At 56.2% G+C, this 21,255-nt stretch overlaps 1 protein-coding gene across 2 annotated transcripts; it reads right to left on the minus strand.

Moving 5' to 3' along the window:
- Window positions 1–98: 98 nt before the first annotated feature.
- RARG (retinoic acid receptor gamma) lies at window positions 99–20,682 on the minus strand. 2 transcript variants are annotated; one of them, XM_033117815.1, is made up of 10 exons: window positions 20,408–20,682; window positions 19,600–19,664; window positions 15,873–16,213; window positions 4,890–5,038; window positions 4,523–4,664; window positions 3,704–3,864; window positions 3,342–3,518; window positions 2,749–2,953; window positions 2,133–2,291; window positions 99–1,392 (listed from the first exon to the last, which is right to left on the minus strand). In XM_033117815.1, the coding sequence occupies exons 3-10, from the start codon at window positions 16,054–16,056 to the stop codon at window positions 1,193–1,195; spliced, it is 1,377 nt and encodes a 458-aa protein (XP_032973706.1). In that variant the 5' UTR covers window positions 16,057–16,213; window positions 19,600–19,664; window positions 20,408–20,682; the 3' UTR covers window positions 99–1,192. The 2 variants fall into 2 exon arrangements, with proteins under 2 accessions (XP_032973706.1, XP_032973707.1); XM_033117816.1 differs by lacking the exons at window positions 15,873–16,213; window positions 19,600–19,664; window positions 20,408–20,682 and adding an exon at window positions 9,236–10,197.
- Window positions 20,683–21,255: the final 573 nt, after the last annotated feature.

Consider the following 21,255-nt stretch of genomic DNA (forward strand, 5'->3'; position numbering starts at 1 on the left):
CCAGTAGATTAGGAGCTCCCCTCCTCACTCAGGCCCTCTCCAGGTCAGCTGCTCCTTTCCCCCAATGCAGTCTCCTCCTCCTCAAAGGAGCCACATCCCATGAGTTTCCATCACTTTATTTTGCAAAAATAGAAAACTCAGCAATATGCGATACAGCGGGGTGGAGGGGAGATGTAAACAGAGGGGAGGGACAGCACCCTGACCCCCCAGAGAAAAAGGGGAGCCAGTGGGAATCTTATTTGGCAACTAAATACAAACTGGGGATTGAAGGAAGAAGGGAGGGGTCACAGGGGCCCTGGGCTCCCCCTCCCAAGACCCCTACAGGAAGGGGTCAATTCCAGGGTGTAAACAAAAGCTAATAAATAAATAGAGGCTTCCTCTGGGTCAGGGCGGGATCAGCTAAGCAGCACCCACCCCCCTCTCCCTGGGCCAAGCTGCTCTGGGGGCCAGGGAGGAAGGCACTAGGGGGAGCCGGGTCCCCTGGCCCCTCTGTAGTGTAGGAGGGTCCCTGCCCCGGTGGCTGAGATGGGGGGCAGAGGGAGCCCAAGGCACATGACAGGGCTGGGGCTTATAACGGAGGGCACAAGGTAAACTCTGGGCCCAATCAAAGAGGTGCAGAATGGACCTGCATCTGTCCCTTTCACCCTCTGGCCCCCCACAGAAATGCAGGGCACAGTCTGCCCCCACCCCCAGTCTGGAAAAAGGATGGGGCACAGAGGGCAGCGTGCACCCGGCAGGTGCATTACGCAGCATGAGGCACCAAGGGCAAGGGCAAGAGGGTGGGCTCAGCCCGCCCCCTATGCCCCCCTTTTGGTCTCTAGTGTTCCTGTTTGCTCCCAGAGGCCTAAGCACCTGGCAGAGGAAGAGGCTGTGGAATGGCAGGGTCTTCCTCCTGCCTGGGGGAGCCTGAGACCCTGATGTCTGAGGGCCAGTGCTGAGATTTTAGAGTCTAAACCCAGGCTCACCCCTCTGCCCTCTCTAGTGGGAGCAGGGCAGGCCCCCAAGAATGGAGAGGGAGTCGGTTAGAGCAGGAAGGGGATGAACACAGAGGCACCCCTGGAAACTTTGGCAAAAACAAGGAGCTCGCTGGAAGGAGTGGGGAGAGGGCAGAGCAGGTCCTCCCCCAGTCACTGGTGGTGTCTGGGCGATGGTCAGTCTGCCGCCTGGAACCCCAACCCCACGTCAGGGGAAGTCAGGGGCCCTGGTCAGGCTGGGGGCTTCGGCCTCCTTTACTCTGACCCCCAGGAACCTCATCCTCGCTCGGGGCCTTAGGGTGGGGACCAGTCTGCGAGGAGTCGTCCTCAAACATTTCAGGATTCTCCAGCATCTCTCGGATCAGGGGAGGCATTGGGCCTGGAATCTCCATCTTCAGGGTAATGGCCCTCTCTGCTCCTGCAACAGAGGGGTAGCGTTTCAGGGCAACAGAGGCACATGTCCCTTGAGGCCACCTACCTAACCTCTCTCAACTGCCCTGCTACTCCCCTCTGGGGGCTCCCAGCCCAAGCCTGCCACCTCTCTGCCCCAGCTCACCCTCTCCCTAATTTAGGGTTGCTGGGGTCCACTCCTCTGCCTAGAGCCTCTACCTGTCTGCTCTGCCAAGCTGCTGCAATTCGTCTCATTCTTTCAGGCTATCTTCTCAAAGATCACACCATTCCCCAGCCACACCCCCCTCTGATGCCCACAGCTTGTCAGTTGTCCCTAAGCCTGATCTGCATAACACTAGTAATAACACCTACTATATATCAAACACTATCTACCAGGCAGCCTTCTAAACCAGCACTGTCCTGTAGCATTTTCTGCGACGATGGAAATATCTGCTCTACCCAATGTAGTAGGCGTAGCCACATGTAGCTACTGAAACTGAGGAACTGAGATTTTAATTCAGGGCAGTTCTAAGCCCATTGTGTGTCAACTCATTTAGTCCTCACAATAATGTATGAGGTAAGTATGAGCATCGTTCAGTTTACAAACAGAACAAGGTACAAAAAGTAAAGGAATTTGCCCAAAGTCTCCCCACTAGCATGTGACAGAGCTAGATTCCAGCGCAGACTGCCCGGTCCTCACCCACTCAGTTCCTGTCGCTACCTGCCCAGCACCTCTGGGGAGGGCGGGGAGGCTCCCTCGTGACTCACCCTTGGTGCTGATGCCCCGGAGGTCAGTGATCTTCATGAGCATCCTAGGAAACATGTAGGGCTGGCTGGGCCGCCGCCGCCGCGCATATAGCCTCAGGGCTTCCAGCAGTGGCTCTTGTAGCTTGTCCACTTTTTCCGGTTCCTCCAGGTCCATGCGGTCTATGTAGACAGCGCAGTGGAGTGAGAGAGGAAGAGGTGGGGCAGCCAGTGACAAGTGGCTGATCCCCAACTGGCCCTGCTGTAGGGGCCTCCAGACCCCAAACGTTGTCCCATCAGCCCCTTGCCTATTGGCCCTGAGCCCCACTCAGGCCGTCTCCCCTGGCCCAAGCCCGGTACCTTCTCCCCTTCAGTAAGAGATTTGTTCTGGTAAATCACTCCGGCCCAGACACCTATCTCAGCACCAGTATCTGGAGTCTCCTCGGCTCCCCCTGGCTCTACCCCTTTTAGTCCTATGTTCCAGGCTGCAGGGAGCCTGCGTTGGATCTAAGAAGTCTGTGGATGAGGCCAGACAGAACAATCCCAAGGGGACGGACTCAGGTCTCCAGCCTGGTCAGAGATCAGGTGTGAGGTGTGGTGGGAAAGGAACGCAAGCAGACACCAGGGGGCGCCGTCGCACCTCCGCAGATGAGGCAGATGGCACTGAGCAGCCCGGTCTCTGTGTCATCCATCTCCAGTGGCAGGAGCTGCCCAGCAAAGGCGAAGACGAGGTCTGTGAGGGGCCCGAAGCCAGCGTTGTGCATCTGTGTCCGGTTCAGGGTCAGCCCGTCGGAGAAGGTCATGGTGTCCTGCTCTGGGGTATACCTCGTGCAGATCCGCAGCATCTGGAGGTGCGGGGGTAGGGTTAGTGCTGTCTCTAGAGAGGGGCAAATATGGGGGTGAGGATAAAGAGGGAATGAGGTGCACACAAAAGTGAAGAGGTTAGGTCCAGAAGGAGGGCCACCTGAAGCACTCAGGGAGGAAGGCGGAGAGGAGGGGCGTCTGAAGCTTGGGGAAGGAAGAGAAGTCCGAAGGAGGCAGGGTGTCAGAAGGATAGGATCAGGTTTTAGGGGCCGGGGTTAAGGAAAAAAGGGCTTGAGTTTAGAGGAGATCTGGGGAGTCCCAGATTGGAGGGGGAAGGAGAGAGAATGAAATCTTTGTGTGTACCAATTCCTTGGTCCCATAGGAGGGTCAGGCTGTGGCGGAAGACAGACCATAGGGTTATTAACTTACCAGGATGTCCAGACAGGCAGCCTTGAGCAGAGTGATCTGGTCAGCGATGCTGAGCCCTGTAAAGCCGGGCAGCCGCTTGGCAAACTCCACAATCTTGATGATGCACTTGGTGGCCAGCTCACTGAACTTGTCCCACAGCCCCAGATCCAGCTGCACCCGGTGGTCTGCACTGGAGTTCTACAGGGAGGGCAGGTGAGCATGTAAGCTAAGATCTGCCCTGCAAGCTGTCTTCTTTCTGCCGACACCCCAAAAGCACTCCCCTCGGCATTCTGATGCCCTCCTTATCCTCAGCACCAGACCAAGGGCTCCAACACAACCCCGACCCGTTCCCCAAAGTGAACAGTCCCCTGCCCACTCCTCACCGTGGTGTATTTGCCCAGCTGGCAGAGTGAAGGGAAGGTCTCCTGATGGGCTTTGCTGACCTTGGTGATGAGTTCTTCTAACTGGGGGCTCAGCTCATAGTTGTCAAGCGACCCTTCTTCTTTCACCTCTTTCTTCTTCTTGTTCCGGTCATTCCGCACAGCTTGGGGTGGAGGTGCAAGGAACAAGTCAGGACCCTCAGAAACTCCCTCTGGATATCTCCTCTTGCCCTAATTTAATGCTCAGTCCTAATCATGAACATCTATTCACCCTGAGACCTTAGTCAGTGCCTCAGTTTCCCTATCTCCTACATTAGCTTCCATGTCCAAGCTGGCTCTCCCTAACCCCACCCAGGGCCTACAGCCCCTTCTCCCTCCCCAGGCCATTCGGCTCCATCCTGCCCTTCCTGTCACCCTGCAGGAGCTGGGGGGGAGGGGGGGCAGGATATGCAGGCAGCAGGATATCCACTTATAGCCTTGGCAGCACAATGGTGCAGGGCGGGGGCACCCCAGATCCACCACAGGCTCAGGCCTGGGAACAGGGGAGGGAAGGGACTGGCAAGCCCTCCTCTCACTTCTCCAAGAAATGGGAATGTGAGATGGTAACCCCCATTCACTCATTCAGAGGAAGGGTTAATTAAGCCCTGAGATGGGAGAATGCGGGGGCTTCCTAGGTGAATGGCGCTAATCAAATAGGACTGGCCAGGGAGGAAGCAAGCTAGATCTCAGAGGTCAGGGAAGTAGGGGTAGCCTATGGGAAGAGGGTGGCAACCACAGGCTAGGACAGGAGTGTTCCTGCCCAGGCCAGGGCTAGAGGCCTACCTTCCTTGGACATGCCCACTTCAAAGCACTTCTGTAGCCGGCAGTACTGGCAGCGGTTCCGGGTCACCTTGTTGATGATACAGTTTTTGTCCCGATGACATGTGTACACCATGTTCTTCTGGATGCTGCGTCGGAAGAAGCCCTGGAGTTGGGGATGGGGGGAGTGGAGTGTCAGTGAAGCAGGGTGCTGGGAACATCGGGCCTTGCAGGTTGCCCAGGCCTGACCCAATCTATTAACCACCTATGTGCAAAGCAGGCCCCTCCCACCTCAGAGGGATACCCACTCACACACAGCGTCTTAGCCCTGGTCTCTGATCTCACCAGGTAACTCCAGTTGCCCAACGCATCCACCCCACCACATACACACCTTGCAGCCTTCACAAGAGCTGACCCCATAGTGGTAGCCAGAGGACTTGTCATTGCACACGAAGCACGGCTTGTAGACCCGAGGAGGTGGTGGGGGCGAGGGCGAGCTGGGCACCATCTCCTCCGAGCTAGTGCTCTGTGTCTCCACCGCTGGGGGGCAAGCAGTGTGATATGAGAGTTGGGGGAGAAGGACCCTTCAGATCTCCAGGCAACCTCATCATACACACACACCCATTCCCACTTCTTCCTCCTGCTCAGTAATGACAACACCATCACCACCACAGTGATTTAAAGTCCCAAAAACCATGGACAGCCCCGTAGTAAACATTTCCAGAAACCCCCAAACAACCACGATTACTGCACCTCCTAGTCTGGCCATCTCCCCAACAATAACGCCAGCCCAAAGCTTACATGACACTGTTCAATTCTCCATCTGGAAGCTAACTTCTCTGGGCCTCAGTTTCCCCAGTTATAATGTAGGTAGGTGAAGGGGTTATGGCCCACGGCTCTGAACTCTTTAATCACACCCGCTCACGTTGATTGATCCTTGTCAGATAATCTGCCTCCTACCATCCTCCTCCACATGAGGCAATAGATCTGGGGGTGACAGGCAATTCCAGGCCACCTGTAGCTGGCACCTGGCTAAATGACCTGTTGGGATACCCAGTAGGTAGAACAGGACCTCATTTTCTCTCCAGTAGTACAGGGTAGATAATCCTCTCTTTTCCCTCTCATACTGCCTACCAAATAACCGCCAACGTCCTTTTCCCCAGAAACCATTGAGACAGTGGAGCAAATGGGACACAGGTATCAAGAAAGTAGGTTGCAGGCTATGTAACAGCCTTATTTTACATCTGAAGGAACTGAGGTCAAGAGAGGGAAGTAAGCAGCCCAACGCCACACTGCCCGTTGACAGTGGAGCCAAGGCTCTCAAATCTTCTGACTAGATCTGAGTGGCCTGTGAGGCACAGAAGTTGGGAAAGAGGAGGCTGAGGTATTTGCTCAGATTCTCAGGTCTAGATGCTGTTGGGGGTATAGCAAACCGAGAAGTCAGGTGACACTGGGTAAACAGGGCTGTTGGGGGAGGGGAGCTGTTACTGGACCTTCTCTGGGCCTGTCTTCACTCCTAAGCTTCCCCACAGATACCCACTTGCAGCTCCAAAGGGGTCTCAGCCCACGCCACACAGAGTGTGTGAGGAGGACACCCTTTGTTCAGCAAGCTGCTAAGTAAACGTTTTTTTGGGTGTGTGGTTGATCTTCAGAGGCTGGAAAAATCTGTAAACGATTCAACCTGTAGGACCTGTTCCCCAAAGCTGGAGGGCCCGAGCCATGCAAAACCCTCAGACCCTCCCTAAGGAGTGTCCCACTCACCCACCTCAGGAACATCTTCTTATTTCTAACCGCTGCAGCCCACCTGGTCAGAAGTCGCCCCATGCCCCAGAAGGGCAGAAGGCAGGCCCAGGAACCCTGTCCCAGCTAGCTCCACCCACCCCACAGGAGGGAAGCCCTCCCGCCCCCCAAACACAGGCAGACACTCAATTAACATAAGAATCCTGTTGGAGGGAGAGTCCCCAAAGAAAAAAGGAGAAAGAGGAGTGGAGGAAAGTAGGGTGCCTGCAATCAATTCTGACTGAGGGCGGGAGACTCCTGGAGGGGCTGGGGCTGAGACACGGGCCGGTTGGAATGCCTTTCGGGACCCTTCCTGGTATCCTCTGAGGGTACATGTGCCACTGTGCTGGGTGGTGCTGACTGCTGACACCCTCCCTGCCCGCAGAGCGCTGCCTCATTTCCTCTCTTTCGAAAGGGCCTGGGTGTGGTCAGACTGGCATGGGGCAGTGCCAGCCAATTATAAGACTGGGGACCGAAGGGAAACAGGCCCAGGGGCAGCTTTTCCCTTCTAAGTGGCACTGTCACTCCTTCTCGGCACCCTCTTGCACACCCCCACCCCCTGAACCCTAAGGTGCAGCCCAGTGGGCAAAGGGTGCAAGAAGGTGAATTGGGTCAACTCAGCTCAGATCCCCTTCTCAGACAGAGCCCCCACCTTCAACATGCAGCTCCCAGGCTAGGCTGGGCCCCTGCTGGGGATGAGGGGGTGGGCTCAGGGTTTTTCTCCTTTTAAAGCCCAAATTGCTGAAATTGAGGAAATTCCTGGCCAGGCTAAGCGGAGCTTCAAACAAACTCTTTATAACCGGCTGTAAACGCTCCCAGCTGCGAGGTCCAGGGCTGAGAAGCCCAGACTCCCAATCTGCCACACACCTCCTCGTAGACACACACTCTCACATGTCAACAGGGCACCAAAGTAGACATATCACCAATGGGCTCCTATACCACAACCAGACGGAGGCACAGAACACACAGGCAGTTTAAGGGCACTGACTCCAACCACCCTGTGGAGGTGGATGCACAAGTCATAAAACAGACACAAACACTGAGTGCTCCACTTCACATTTGCAAGCCAGCCGCTCTGCTACCAGACAAACACCCTGGCCTGCCAACGCAGCACCAGGACACAGAGAAGCGCCAAACATGCACACACACACACACACACACACACACACACACACACACCCCACAGGGCCCTTGCCTCAAAGGACCTCTTGCCTTCCCTGATTTGGACACCCAGAACTAGAGACTCTCAGTGAAAGTGTGTGGAGCAGGCATGATGCCCACCAACGTCGTAGAGGCCAAAATTATTGGTTCAAATTGAAATGCAAAAATATACTGCGAGCCAAACACAAGGGATTTTCATGGGCCTGAGAAAAACCGGGGTCCCTGCCCAACCTCCACAAAAACCCGTCCTGGGAGATTCACTACACCTCGACACCCCTCCCGACATGCCCCAAATCTACATCCTATTGGGCAAGGAGAGGAAGGTTAAGAATTCACAAGAATTTGGTGCAAAGCAATAGTTCCATGCTTTCTCCGCCCTTTAAATGCCACACTTTTCATTCTTGTCCACCCCCCCCCCACGTCAAAGTATGGTCTCCTGTTTGCCACCTCCCTCTTCTAGTCTCCCGGTTGTTAAATCTAAGCAACTCTGCCCTGGAACCAATAGACAAAAAAAAAAAAAAAGAAAAAAAAGAAAGAAAAAAAGTCGAACTCGTAAACAGCGCTGCGGAGTGCCAAGGAGCGAGGCGCGTTGGCGGGGGCTCGATGACCCCGCGGGCGCACTCCCCTGGCGCCTGCCGCCCGGTCCTTCCCAGCGTGCCCCCATGCCCCTCGTCCCCCAGCGTCTGCACCCGGCTACGAGCGCGGTCCCAGTCCCCGGTAAATTTGGGGGGTGGGGGTTCCAGGCTCCCCTCCCGGCTCCTCCCCACACCCCACCCCCGCCAGGCACTTGGGCCGAGGCTTCAAAGCCGCCTCTCATCTGGACTTCATTTTTACTGCCTCTCAGTCCCCAGCTTTTTATTACAGCTCTGGAAAGGGGTTCCAGGGCCCCAGACCTGGCATCTCCCATTTCACAGAGAGGGGAAGATGGGTATTTGGGGACCTAGTAGTCGTACTCTCCCCGCCGTTGCTACCTCCAGGCCAACCCCAACCATACACAGACTTTGCTTTAAACTTTTCGCTTCCTACTGAAGTTGTGTTGGAGCCATAGGAAAAAGTCATCTCTCTGAACACAACCCTATTCACATTTCCAAACATTTCTTTTAAAAATGGGGGAGGGGGCGCCAGAGCCCAGCCTTCGCCTGGTTGTGTGCACCACCCCTTCCACCCTGCACGGAGAACACACAGGATGCACGCTGAAACACAGCACTTTCCAAATCCGCCCCCGCAGCCACGCAGGGGCACACGCCCTCCCGGCTTCACGCCACAAACATCCCCACACAGGGCCATGCGGACCTGCCAACGTTGTCGGAGGGCGCCACGGAGTGGAGAGACCCCTTCACCCACACCCACACCACCTAGACAAGACGCTGCACACTCCTGTAATTCACACGCAAATAATATTTTTTACACTCCTAACTTCCCACATGTACTTTACAAACGCCACCCACGGTCCTGGGTTCCATATCTTTCCAGGGCCACAGACCTGCGGGCACAACCTACCAACACACCTCGGTCTCTACCTATCCCCAGGAATTCTGGAGTAGCATCAACCACAGATCCTAGCTAAACACCCACCATAAAAACCACACACACACTCCAAACACTACTGCACACACCCAAAGGAGTCAGTGAGGTCCCCACCTTTAAAGGGCTAGTACCTCTCTTTCCTACACACTCGCCCCTCGCATAGAAAGTCAGAATCTCTACTTGCACCCCAGTTCCACGTTTTACACATGGAAAGAGTGAGCTACTGCCTCTCCTGCACCCCACACCCCATCCCCGGACTCGTATACCTACATTGCAGACTGGCGGGTTGCGGCCAGGCAAAAGACTCAAGTCCGGCGAAACAGGAGCTGCCGGTGGCTCTGCGCAGCAAGCCGGCCCCGGGCCCGACCGCGCCGTACAGCCGTCGCGGACCCGGGGCGAACGTTTCCATGCAGTCGTACATCGCGACCCGGCTTGGAGGGAAGCTGGGTGCTAGGAACACCAAGGACCCGCGGCCGATTCCCCCTCCTCCCCCAGCGGCGCCCCGCTCCTAGAGGGGGGGAGGGGGAGGGCTAGCATAGGGCGCCGGGCTGCATGGAGGGTATGGGGTGGGCGGGGAAGAGGGGGATCCCCAGCAGGGGAAAGGGACTGGGCGGGGCGCAAAGCTGGGGCAGCAGCTTCTGCAGCGGTCCGGCTCACTCTGGGCGCCTCCGCAGCTAGCACTGGGGAGACCTTTTGTAAAAGCAAGGCCCGGAGGGGTGGGGGGTGGGGCTTGGAGAGTGAAGGGGGCCGGGCACCAAGATGAGCAGAGCTGGGAGTGGAGCGCACACACATACACATATACACTTTCGTCCCGCGGCGCGCTTGCTTGCTTAGACACACATCCGTGCATGCATTTATCTTGGCTGGCACCACGATTTGCAAATACGCAATAGTGTACATGCACATCTGCACGCACATAAGATCATAGATGCAAACACGTTTGTGCAAGCACACCTGGCTTGTAAGAATGCCTGCAAGCATTCTCCACACCGGGAGGCTTTTTGCACGCATTTACACTTAGTCGCGCCTGGGATGGGAGAAAGAGTGGAGGAACCAAGCACACGCGTTTCCTTTCGAGTTTTCCCCCTCCCCCAACACTCCCTTTTTCACGCAAGTCAATACAGGCAGGGGTGTCAAGGATGACTGGGGAACGAAGAACAGGAGGTTCCCGGCGCGCGGCAGTTCTCCAGAGCCAGGGGACCTCAACTACCTCCACCCTCTGGTTCCCAGGCCTGGCTCCTCCCTCTCCCTCCTCGCGCGCGCGCCCTTCAGAGCTCAATAGTACATTCCTGCGGCTCAGCGCGCGCACCCTCCTCCTTCCTTCCCGTCCTCCCCGCCCCCGGTCGAAGGGCCAGAGCGCGCTCCCGCCATGAACTCTCCGGGAACCCCCCTCGGGGCTGGTGGCCGGGCGCGCTTACCTCCTCCTGACCCGGCCCCGCCCCACTCCGCCCAGGCAGTCGCCAGCGCCGTCGCTGAGTCCCCCCGCCCCCTCCAGAGCTGCCTGCAGTCTATACCCCTCCTAGCCTGGGCTGTCCTCCCTCCACCGCGTCCCGGGCCGCCTCCCTCCAAGTACCCCAAGCCCCATCCCGCGACAGACACTCCCTAAGCGCCTCCGCTGCCTCTCTCAATGCCCCTTCTCTCGACCCTAATTTCACTTTTAGAGCACAAACCACAACCCCAAACTGTTTCTCCAGTGCCAGCTGCGCCTCAAACGAAACTGCCCTGCTGAGTGCCAACTCCCCTCCCCCAGAGCTTCTGGCATGCTAATTGCCCCAAAGTGCCAGTGCCCCTCTCGGCAATAACTGCGAGTCTGGTCATTAACTGTTCTCATAGCCATTAAATATCCCCACCATTGGCAATAACCGCCCCCTCTCCTCTCAGTGCCACACTTAGTGCCCTTCAGATCTCCAAGAGCCGCCTCCCTGTTCCCTCGGTTGCCCCTACCGGGCACTGAGCGCCCTCGCCCGGCAAAGAAGGGAGTGAGGGGGCGGGGACTTGGCCACGTCAAGAGTTTGCCCTCGTCGGGCCGGGCCGAATGGGGACCCTGGCTCCGGGACAGCGCCAGCGGCGGCGACTCCCGGAAACCGCCCCCTCCTCCGCGCCCCGCCCGCCTCCCGCCCAGCCGCCCGGCGGGCCGGCCCAGCCGGCTCTGTCAGCGCCGCTCTCACGGGGAGCGCCGGGGAAGCGGGAGCGGCGCCCGGTCCGGCCCCTTCCCCGCCTGGCGGCCGTGGCCCGGCCAGGGCGGGACGCGCTTTTCTAAGAATCTGTTGTACCGGTTGGGGGGCGCACTGGGGTGCTGCAGGAGTGGGGCGCCAGTTTGGAAGAATAAAGAGCTGGAAGGGGTGCCAGAGTAGGCGAGGGAAAGGATGGCAGGCTCGGAGGAGGGGCCCGGGTGGCTGCCGGGGACCGAGGGGGGGCAGGGCTGGGAAGGAGGGCCTGGCTTGCTGATGCGAAGGACGCGGGGTGGCCAGGCCGACTGGGGGTCTCGAAACAGGGATAAAGAGGGAATGCAGTGCCCTTTCCAACCCAGCGAGAACTCACTTCTCTTGCCCCCAACCCCAATACCCCACTTCTAATCCAGCCATCCCCCTACTGAAATAGAAAAAAGGATGATAGATTTCTGAATCAGAATCTGACCAGCAGCAAAAAAAATCAAGTCAGTTCAAAATGGGGAGTACCCCAAAAACAAGAGGAAAAGAGCCCTGTTTAGTCAACTCCAGGCTGTCAGTCCCCACCCACTCACCCACCCTTCCCCCTCTGAAATCTGAAAGGTCCCAATTAAGTCAGGCCTGCCTGGTTGGTAATTAGAACCAGAAATGGCCAGGCCACAGAGAGGGGGGTTGAGAGTTGGGCACAGGAGGAGTGGGGGGAGGGCTCCAGGAAGTCATGAGTCCTCAATAGCCCCCCTTTCTCTTCACCAGATGCACCCCACTCCTCATAACCCCATTTGTGTGTGCTTCCCAGGCACTGCAGGCAGAGGGGGCCTTATAAGGGACCAGGTATGAGGGTATCAGGCCCACCTTTCCCATCAACCCCAACCCCCCCATTCTAGACAGTCTTTGTACAACCTTGAGAAGGTAACAGAATGGGGGAATCTAGTGCCCCCTCTTTTCCCCAAAGTCTCCCCAGCCCTTATTGCAGCAATTAGACCCATTAGCCTTCTAGCATTTCATGGGAAACAGATGTTCTCCACCAGCCTGGTGGGAGTATGAGGGGGGGCTGCTGCCTGACTCACCCCCTTCCCTATGATCCCCACCACCACTGCGCACCCCTCCCAACAACAGCCCCACAAAGGCATGGCCCCAGAGGCAAAGAGAAATACACACCTCCCCCACTAACTCGGCCATTAGCACTGGAGTCTTGCATGGTCACCCCTCAGAGCCTTTACCACCCTGGCAAGCTTGAGTTTGGCCAATGAGGGGCTGTGCAGGGAGGGACAGCTAACTCCTAGGCACCCCTCTTTTGCCCCCCTTCCTGCCACCTTCTGGATGGGGCTTGAGGATAACTGGTTCTAAATTCCTCATGCTAAATTCGCCTTTTCTTCCAAAACCTTCCCTCAAAAAAACTGAAGAGGGGGCATTTCAAAGCAAAGAAGGCCCGGCCCAAGGGTAAGTCCTAACAGGAGTCCCACCTGAAGGGCAATGGGAGGGATCTCTGGAGGAGGAGGCAGCAGAAGAATGGGGGGAATAGAGAGGTGTGAATGAGGGATGAGGCCCAAGGCAGGGATGTGAAGAGCACTGGCAGGATGGGGGCTGGGACTGGGTAGGGGGCCAGGAGAGGGGGGGTGCAGCCTGGGCCCCAGTGGCGGCGGCTTGCCCGGCTCCCCCCGCCAGAGAGGTTTCCTGTTGCAATCAAAGCCCCGTTTGTGTCGGCCTGGAGCTGGAGCCCGAGCCTGAGCAGGAGAGACTGGGAGGGGAGGGGAAAGAGGCAGTCGGCTGGGGTTTTTTTCCTGGAGGAGGCCTCGCTGCAGCCTGCTCGCCACCCTTACCAGCCTGCTTGTTCTCCTTGCCTCTCCCAGCATCTGGGTTCTCTCTGTGTCTTAGCCTTTCCGACTGTATAGCTCTCTCTCATCTTGTCTAGGTCTCTGAGTCTCTCTTTTTCAGTTTATTTTAAGTAGAACTCTATTACTTCCTGTGCCAGCCTGCCCTCAGTTTCTCCATGTGGTTTACTGTGGTACAGTCTGGGGTCCTTGCCCCAGGGACACTGTCACCAAGTTCAGAGGACAAAAAGGGCTAGGTCCTGAGGACCACAGAGATAACCTCAAGAGGGAAAGGAGGGCAAGGCTTCCCTTCCCTCCCATCACACTCTGTTCCCTGCAGTCTTGATAAAGCAAACATATAACATACCAGTAGGGACACAGACACCAGGGTTTCATGCACATGTGTGAGCATGCACACCCCCCTCTGCTGTCCCATGCACACAGGCCTGTGCTTGCCTCGGCAGCACATGTTCCCCTTCTCTCTCCCCTTCACCACATAATTCTGAGATGCCTGTCTCACCCTTTCATGCCCCTGGAGAACCCCAAGCGATAGAACAAGACTTCCCTTACCAACAGGATGTCTGCAAGGTGCTAGGGACCCAGCATAGGATCCAGGAGCCAGCCCCAGGGAGAAGTTCCAGACTCTCTCATAGACTACCCTCCCTCCCACAGACAAGAGACAGAGATAGAAAGACTTAAGGTGAGTGTGGCTTTGGCATCGGACTCTGGCCTCTAATCCTTCTCCATTAGATGGCCCCAGCCAAAAAGAGACAGTGGGTCAGAGAAATAAGAGACCACCCTCTTTCACCCTTCAGCTGACCTCCCACTGTCGGAGGTCTCCCGGATTCCAGGATCCCTTCTCCTCCCCTCTGCCTCCCTCCCATTTATTAGGTTGGTGCAAAAGTAATTGCAGTTTAAAAGGTTAAAAATAATTGCAAAAACCGCAATTACTTTTGCACCAACCAAATACCTGAGGTGCTGCATGCCCCACTCCCATTCAAGCTGTCTAGATCCAAGTCTTCCCCTCCTCCCCACCCCACCACTGCCTCCCTGCCCAGGCCTGTGCCCCCCACCAGCCACACCCTCCCCAGCTACCTGCCCTGGTTCTGGCTCCTCCTTTGGATTTCTCCTTTCAGCCCCCCTCCTTCAGAACAGCCTTTGGGGATAAAGCCCAGTTTGACTCTTTCCCCTACCTTGACCTCACTTTGAACCCTGACCTTGATCTCAATGTGTGTGTGGGGGGGGGGCACAGGGGCACAAAGAGAACTTCACTGATGACTCTCTGGCTATGACTCTCAGAATTCCCCCCACTACCAATCTCTCCTCTCCCTCCTTACTCCTGCTCTTTTAGTTGCCTCTCCCAGAAACAGGGAAAATCAGGTCCCAAGGTATTGAGCTGTATGGTCCTCTGTAAGAAGTACATTCATGTGGGGAGGGTGGTTCCTTCCCACCTCCCCAGGCCCCAGGACAGATTCATGGGGTGTAAATGAGGTAGGGGAAGCCCAGCTGAGGTTTCCAAGAAGGGGGGCTTTGTGCTCTCTTGTTCACCTGCACACCACCCAAATAACCCCTGTTGGACTACAGACTTGCCACAGGCAGGGCTCACCAAACACCAGACACACCGTCAGCAGCCCTATTAAATCCCGCCTCACTTCTCACACTGACTCTTTGTTGCACACACTGGAATTCTGTATCGAGCAGAGTCTCAGGGACAGGCTGTGCACACACAACTGCATATGGTCCACACGCGCGTGCGCATGCACACGCGCCTTCGCCAGATGAGCACACTCTTTCCAGTAGAGCTGCCAGCCCCATCTAGTCACCCTTTTACACACACACACACATACACCTTCCAAGTGCCCCCTCCCAAATGCAAGCCCCTTCTCTCCCACCTCTCTCTCTCTCCAAGCTTGTGGAGCTGTAAAGGATGTGTCTTTATTTTTTTGTCTTTTCCTCTTGTGTCTGTTTCTGTCTCTCTGAAACTGCTCCTCTGTCTCTTCTTTCATCACCTCCCCTTCTTTCCAGGTGATGCTTTCTCTATACCAGCTCACATACTGACACTTTATCCCACAAAGCCCAGCATCTCAGCCCTCCAGCTCATGGGCACCCACGCCTATAATGACCTGGTCAGGAAGTACAGCTACCAAGTGAGAGGAGAGGGGATCCAGAAGGAAGAAGACAGGCTGAAGGCTTGCGTGATGTCAGCATACAAAGGCTTAACCCAAACAGGGCAAGCCTGAGGGACAAGTAGGGATCTGCACAGCACGTGGGCACTATGCCAGCCCTAGAAGAAGGGGAGGAGTCCAGAACCCACACAGCTAGAATAGAGGATGCTTCTGGAACACCCCCTCCACTTCCCTGGATTACCTTGGGTGAAAGAGGCACCTTCTTTGCAGCAATTTCTACCCTTTCCAGAACAACAGGAGAGTTTCCTGACCCCACACATCTTTGGGCACCAGATTCCATTCCCCTTTTTGCAGCTTCCCCTAATTCAGAACAATTCCACCTCTTGATCACAGAGTCAGCTGGTTGGCCTCCCAGACTCCTCCACTTCCCGGCCTGGCTCTCTGCACCCCCCACTACATGCCAGCAGCAGCCTCAGACTTTAGCAGAACCCCCCTTTGCTGCCTTTACAAAGGTGTTCTCCCCTGCTAATTGACTTACTCAGGAGGCAAAGTTAGATCCCCAAAATTTAGGCATGCTATTATACTTTCCCATCCTATTTGGGCAGGAGAACTCTCATTTGCAAACACTTCCATTTGCTCCATATCCAAATCCCTTCCTAGCCATCCTTGTCAGCTACTCTATCAGATCAAACCTCCGCCCTGCCTGCCTTCCTAACTAGAGTGCCAATTTTCTATATCACCCACCCTCCAAATGTCCTCCTGTTTCCACTTGCCCTCATCCCCCAAGATCCATGAGACTCACACAGAGAGGCCATCTCCTTGGGGAGGTCAGGCTGGCCCAGGCCTCGGAAGCTAGGGCTCAGCATCTCAAAAGGTGGAGACCCCCTGAGTGCCCCTGGGAAGGCGAAGGGGAAGCCAGCCCCTGGGTAGCCAGATCCAGGCCCCAGGGCACCAGCCGCAAAGAGTCGCTCCTTATTGGTGGCCATGGCAGCTGCGGTGTGGGAGGCTGAATCCCCTGGGGTCTGGGTCTGCAGTGCGCTGGTGAGGTCTTCAGCCACAGCCCCTGCCCATGCCCACTGATGCCCTGGCCTGGGAGGCTCCGTGCCCGCCCTTTCTGGCCTGCCCGCTGTATCTCCAAGGGTCCTAGGAAGAAAGAGAAGAAAAGGAGGGATGAGAGAATGATTACTGACGTTCCAAGCCCATGGCCCTCTCTCAATTGAAATCTCTTGCCTCTGCTGCTAGGGTTTGTACTGTCCTGGCTCAGGCCCCACAGGGGAAGAGGTAGGGCAGATGCTTGGGTAGCCTCAGAGAAACTCTTCAGGCAAGTGTAAACTGAGTTTCCAAGGTGAATGAAGTTTTTAGGAGTCCTGGTAGAGAGGACTCCTAAGCTGACAAGTGACCATTAAGCACCACATTAAGCTAGACACTTAATTTAACCCTCACATCAATCCCATGAAGTAGGAATTATGATTCCCATTTCACAGATGAGAAAACTGAGGTTAAGTGATTGGCTTAAGGTCAGCTTGAGCCAAGACTCAAACTACTATTCTGGAGAAAGCAAACATCTCTCTGTTGTAACTTTGGGGTCCTATACCTCTTTGGAGAGTATAGTGCAATGGTTAAGAACACGGACTTTGGAGTCAGACTACTTGAAATTGGTCCCCACCGCTTACTAACTGCAGGACCTTGGTCATGTTACTTAATCTCTCTGTGCCTCAGTTTCCTCATTTGTCAATTGGGAATAATAACAGGGCCCACTTCCTAAGGTTGTTGTGAAAATTAAACAATTTAACATATGTAAAGTGTTTAGAATAATGCAGGGCACATACTAAATGTTATGTAAGTGTCTCATGTTATTTCTCTTTGTATCTTCTCTTCCTCCACACCTCTCTTTTAATTAGCATTTCCTTCTCTTTCTATCTTCCTTAATACTCCCTCTTCCAGTTTCTCCTCCCAATTCTTTCTCGGTCTCTAGTTATCCCTCACTCCCTAACCATTCTTGCACTCTCTCCTTCAAAGCCATAGTTGTTGATGGGAGCCCCACTGTGAACTAGGTATGATGCCAGAGATCTGCTCTCCTTGTCCTCGGCTTACTTTGCTTCTCCATCTCTTTTTCTCTCTCTTCTCTGAGCCCTCTGTTTCAAAGAAGCCCTCCTCATATCCTCCCCTCCCTCAAATGTAGCCTGCTCCCTGAGATTTTTAACCTGAGTCCAGAGGAGTGGGAGAAAAAACCCAGAGAGACAGGAAATGGGAATCCTAGGGCTAGGCAGGTGGTTTCTCTCCGGATGCTCTAACAAGGGAAAGGTTGGTTTTCCTAGGAGCCCCAGAACCACTGACCTCTCTAGGGAGTTAGGGGTTGGAGAAGGAGAGCCACACCAGCCTGGGTACCTCCTCTACTAGCCAACTAGCCAGAACCATACTGGACTAAAGTGAAAAAGGGTGGAGAAGGATCAAAAGAGAGTGAAATACATAGAGACCACAGGGCAGGCCGGCCCAGAGGTAGCTGATGGATATTTTCGCATCTCTTTCCTTCTAGGGTCAATGTGTTTCAGTCTGTGTACCTCTGACTTCTTTCTTTCTCTTTCTTTCTTTCGTTCTTCCTTCCTTCCTTCCTTCCTTCCTTCCTTCCTTCCTTCCTTCCTTCCTTCCTTCCTTTTCTCTCTCTCTCTTTCTCTCTCTCTTTTCTATCTCTCATCTCCCTTGGCCTTCAAGTTCCTGAAGGTAAACTGTATGGAGGTTACAGGAACTCATACCCCCAATACCACCACCCTTCACTCAGTCTCAATGCATGAAGCAGCCCTGCCCCTCACTAGGCAGCACCCATATCCCTAGCAGCCTCAGACTTTTCAGCCCAGGGTCTCCCCAGGCCCTAAAAGTCTGAGCTCCAAGCCCCAGGGTCCCTCTCGTCTTCCTTTCCCTATTTCCTGAAGCCCTCATCCCTGGTTAAGCCCAGGTGGAGCCAGGAGTCCGGGGCCCCTAAGGCCCCTGGGCCATAGCTCAACAGGCTGGGCCACATTCCAGGTGGATTAACCTCTCCAATGCCAAGGGTGAGAAGCTACTAGAGCCCCCCCACCCCATCTTCCCCAGACTGACTTAGACTGGGACCCACTCAAGGCTCCAGGCCTCACTGTCTGCTTCTCATAGATAGATGGGAACCAGAGACCTGAAGCCGAGGCAGGAGGACTTGGTGGGGGCGGGTGTCACACAGAGAGAGACCTCAGCCTCCTGGTCCTTAGCGAGGAATGAAGCTGTAAGGAGTGAAGGACAGCCCAGCTCTCCCGGGCCTTCCTTCTAGTTTGCCTCAGAGAAAAGACTTGAGAGTTGAGTGAAGACAAGAAGGGGACAGAGATTTTCATCCCCTTTCTGAGCCTTGGTTTCTCTGCCTGGGCTGGGAAGGGAAGGGGAGTTTAAGTCCTGGATGGAGGAGGGGACCAAGGAATGGAAAACAGTGGTACAGAGAGTAAAAGGAATTCCTAAACTGGGGACCCAGGGGCCTTAGTTCTTTTGGGGACCTGTGGAAGGGGGAGAACACTTCTCTCCTCCTGAGATGTCACCTCAGACTGAGGGGGGGCTCACTAGGGGAAAGGGGTCCATACAAAGCTGCTTCTCTTAGAGCTGAGGTGGAGTTGAAGGGAGGGCATGGATGAAGGGGGCTGCCGGATGGAGGTGGGGGTAGGGGGGCGTCTCCCTACTGCCCTACCGGCTCCAGAGTCTGGAACAAAGCTGCTCTTGTCGGCTGCTCTCCACCCACTGCCCCCCTCCCCTCTATATAAACACGACCACCTTTTTCCATGACCCCATCCCCAGCCTGGGCGGAGAACCCAGGCATCCTCTGCTCCAGCCTGGGCCCCCGGCCTGCTCCCCAGGAGGCAGCAGCGGGCTGGGTTTCCCTGGCTTTGTGCCACCCTTGGGGGAGTCCAGACCCTGGAGTCTCCACCTCTCATCCCCAGGTGCCCTCCCTCCACCTCACTGCCCCAGGGAGGGGCAGTTCCCCTGAGGCAGGCGGGCAGGCAATGCCAGTGGAATGTGTGTGGGCATCGAAGGGCACGGGCAGGGTGGGGCAAAGGGGGGAACTGGAGGTGCCAGTTAGGTGGCTTTCGGAGCCAGGGGTGGGGGTGTGCCCGGTGGGGGTGTGTGCCCTGTGCTGCCTAGCAGGCTCTAAGCCACAGTGTGTGTGCCACAGAGTGTGCGTGCGTGCGTGTGTGTGTGTGTGTGTGTGTGTGTGTGTCTCTCTCTCTCTCTCTCTCTCTCTCTCTCTTTGGGATACCCAAGCTCCAGGCACACTACCCCCTGCCCCCTCCCCTGTCTTCTCTCTCCTTGCCTTAAGAATAGGGGACACACTGCCTATGGTCCTCAACCCCCATTCAGCATCGGGGGAGTGACGGTAAGGGCCGGAGCCTCAGACTTGATGATTGGGATTGCAACTGCCTGGACCTGGGACCTAAAGGGGCACAGTCATCTCAGCTTCTTGCCCTGCAGACCCCTCCTCAGGCTCCCCGTCCCTCCCCCCCAACCATGCACATTCTTACCCTTTGGCCACCTGCAGAGATGCCCTCCTACATATTGGGTCAGGTTGAGGGGACTCGGCTGTTAACTGTTAAAGAGAGAGGCAGCGTCAATGGAGCTTCAGATTAGAACTCCTGGGTCCCTGCCCCAGGCTTCCTGCTCTTCCTTTGTTCCTTTTGGGTTCCCTCCAAGAATACACCCAAGGAGCCCCCCACCTTAGCTGGAGGGAGCCAAGACTTAAACCCGCAGCTGGGGATATGAGAGAGGGAATCCTGAACTGTGGTTCAAGGACACTTCACAGACTCCTATCCCATCCACTTGTCTCTCCAAACTCCTGGACCCAGAGGGTCAGGATCAGTGTGTGGGGACCCTTTCCTTACCATGCTGATGTCCAAGCTGTGCCATTCCATTGGGGAAGGAGCAGCTTGGACCAGCTCGGACCAAAACTCTACCCCTCAGACTCCCCAAGGGAAACCAGTGGTCTTTCCCCACAGGAAAGAATCCTGTCTTCCCTCACACTCCAAGCACAAAAGTAGGCTAGAAGACCCCTGGCTGAAGACTCTTTCCTAAATGCTGTCTCCTGCTACTCACCGAAATGAAGGGGCGATAAAGCCCAGCCCAGGCCCAGCTTGTCTCAAATCTTCCCCAATCCTTTCCCACATCAGGGCTGACCCCCAAGTTGGGGCAGGAATCCCCCCTCAAACCGTTCTGACAACCTGACCAACCTGGAAGGGACAGAGCTGGCGTCTTCCTCGGCGCCCCCCCCCCCAGCCCACCTCACTGAAGGACCCAGGCATCGGGCGGGGGAGCCTGCCTCCCAGTCTGACTCACCTGGTGGAGAAGGGAGGAGGAAGGGAGGCCGCGGAGCCCCGAGGTCCCGACGTCCGGCGGTCGCGAGGTTGGAGCGTCGCAGTGTCAGAGGCTCGCCGTAATGGGGGGCTCTTGGAGGGGGGTGCACGGACTCTAGGCTGGGACTGTCCCGGGGCCTCTCGGAGCCCGCCCGCCCACGTGACCGCCCCAAAATATCCGACACATTTTCTCCCAAACCGCACACTGACTCTGCAGGCGGGGACACGGAAAATATTTTCTTTCTTTTTCTCCCTCCCCACCCCCCCACCTCCCTCCCAACCCGGCTCCCTCCTCCCCCTCCCGCCCTCGCTCCTCCCTCCCCAGCCGTCTGCCCCTGCCCGGCTCCCTCCTCGGTGCCCTGGGGCTGGGGGGTGGGGGGTGGGGGTGGGAGGGGGACTGGGCGGAGCGGCCCCGGACGCTTGGGTCTCTGCCCCTCCCATTTGCTGGGTTTCCGTGGCTCCATCCCCCGGAGGCCAGGCAAAGCTGGCAGAAGCGGTCAGTGTCCCAGGCCCATGATGCCACCCTTTCTCTCTGGCACTTTCCTCCATCTGCCATCTGGGGGGACTGGTTGAGTTGTCTGGCCAGGCTGTGGTTCTGGGAGGCCAGTCTCTGGTACCTCCCCAGGGTAGGCAATGGGAGCTCTATCCCGGCGCTCTCAGTGTTGGAGTGATGGGGCAGGGGTATGCCAGAGCAGATGCCACAGTCTTTGCCCTTTGCGTAGCCTTTGCCTGCAGGTCAAAGCAGTCTCTACTTCCCCTTGCCTACTCCAGACAGTCCTTTGGTCCCCTGAGTAAACGGGTTCAACTAATGGGCATTGTGGGGGGTTGCTG

This window comes from Rhinolophus ferrumequinum, chromosome 10, assembly GCF_004115265.2.
Source record: "Rhinolophus ferrumequinum isolate MPI-CBG mRhiFer1 chromosome 10, mRhiFer1_v1.p, whole genome shotgun sequence".
Taxonomy (NCBI): domain Eukaryota; kingdom Metazoa; phylum Chordata; class Mammalia; order Chiroptera; family Rhinolophidae; genus Rhinolophus; species Rhinolophus ferrumequinum.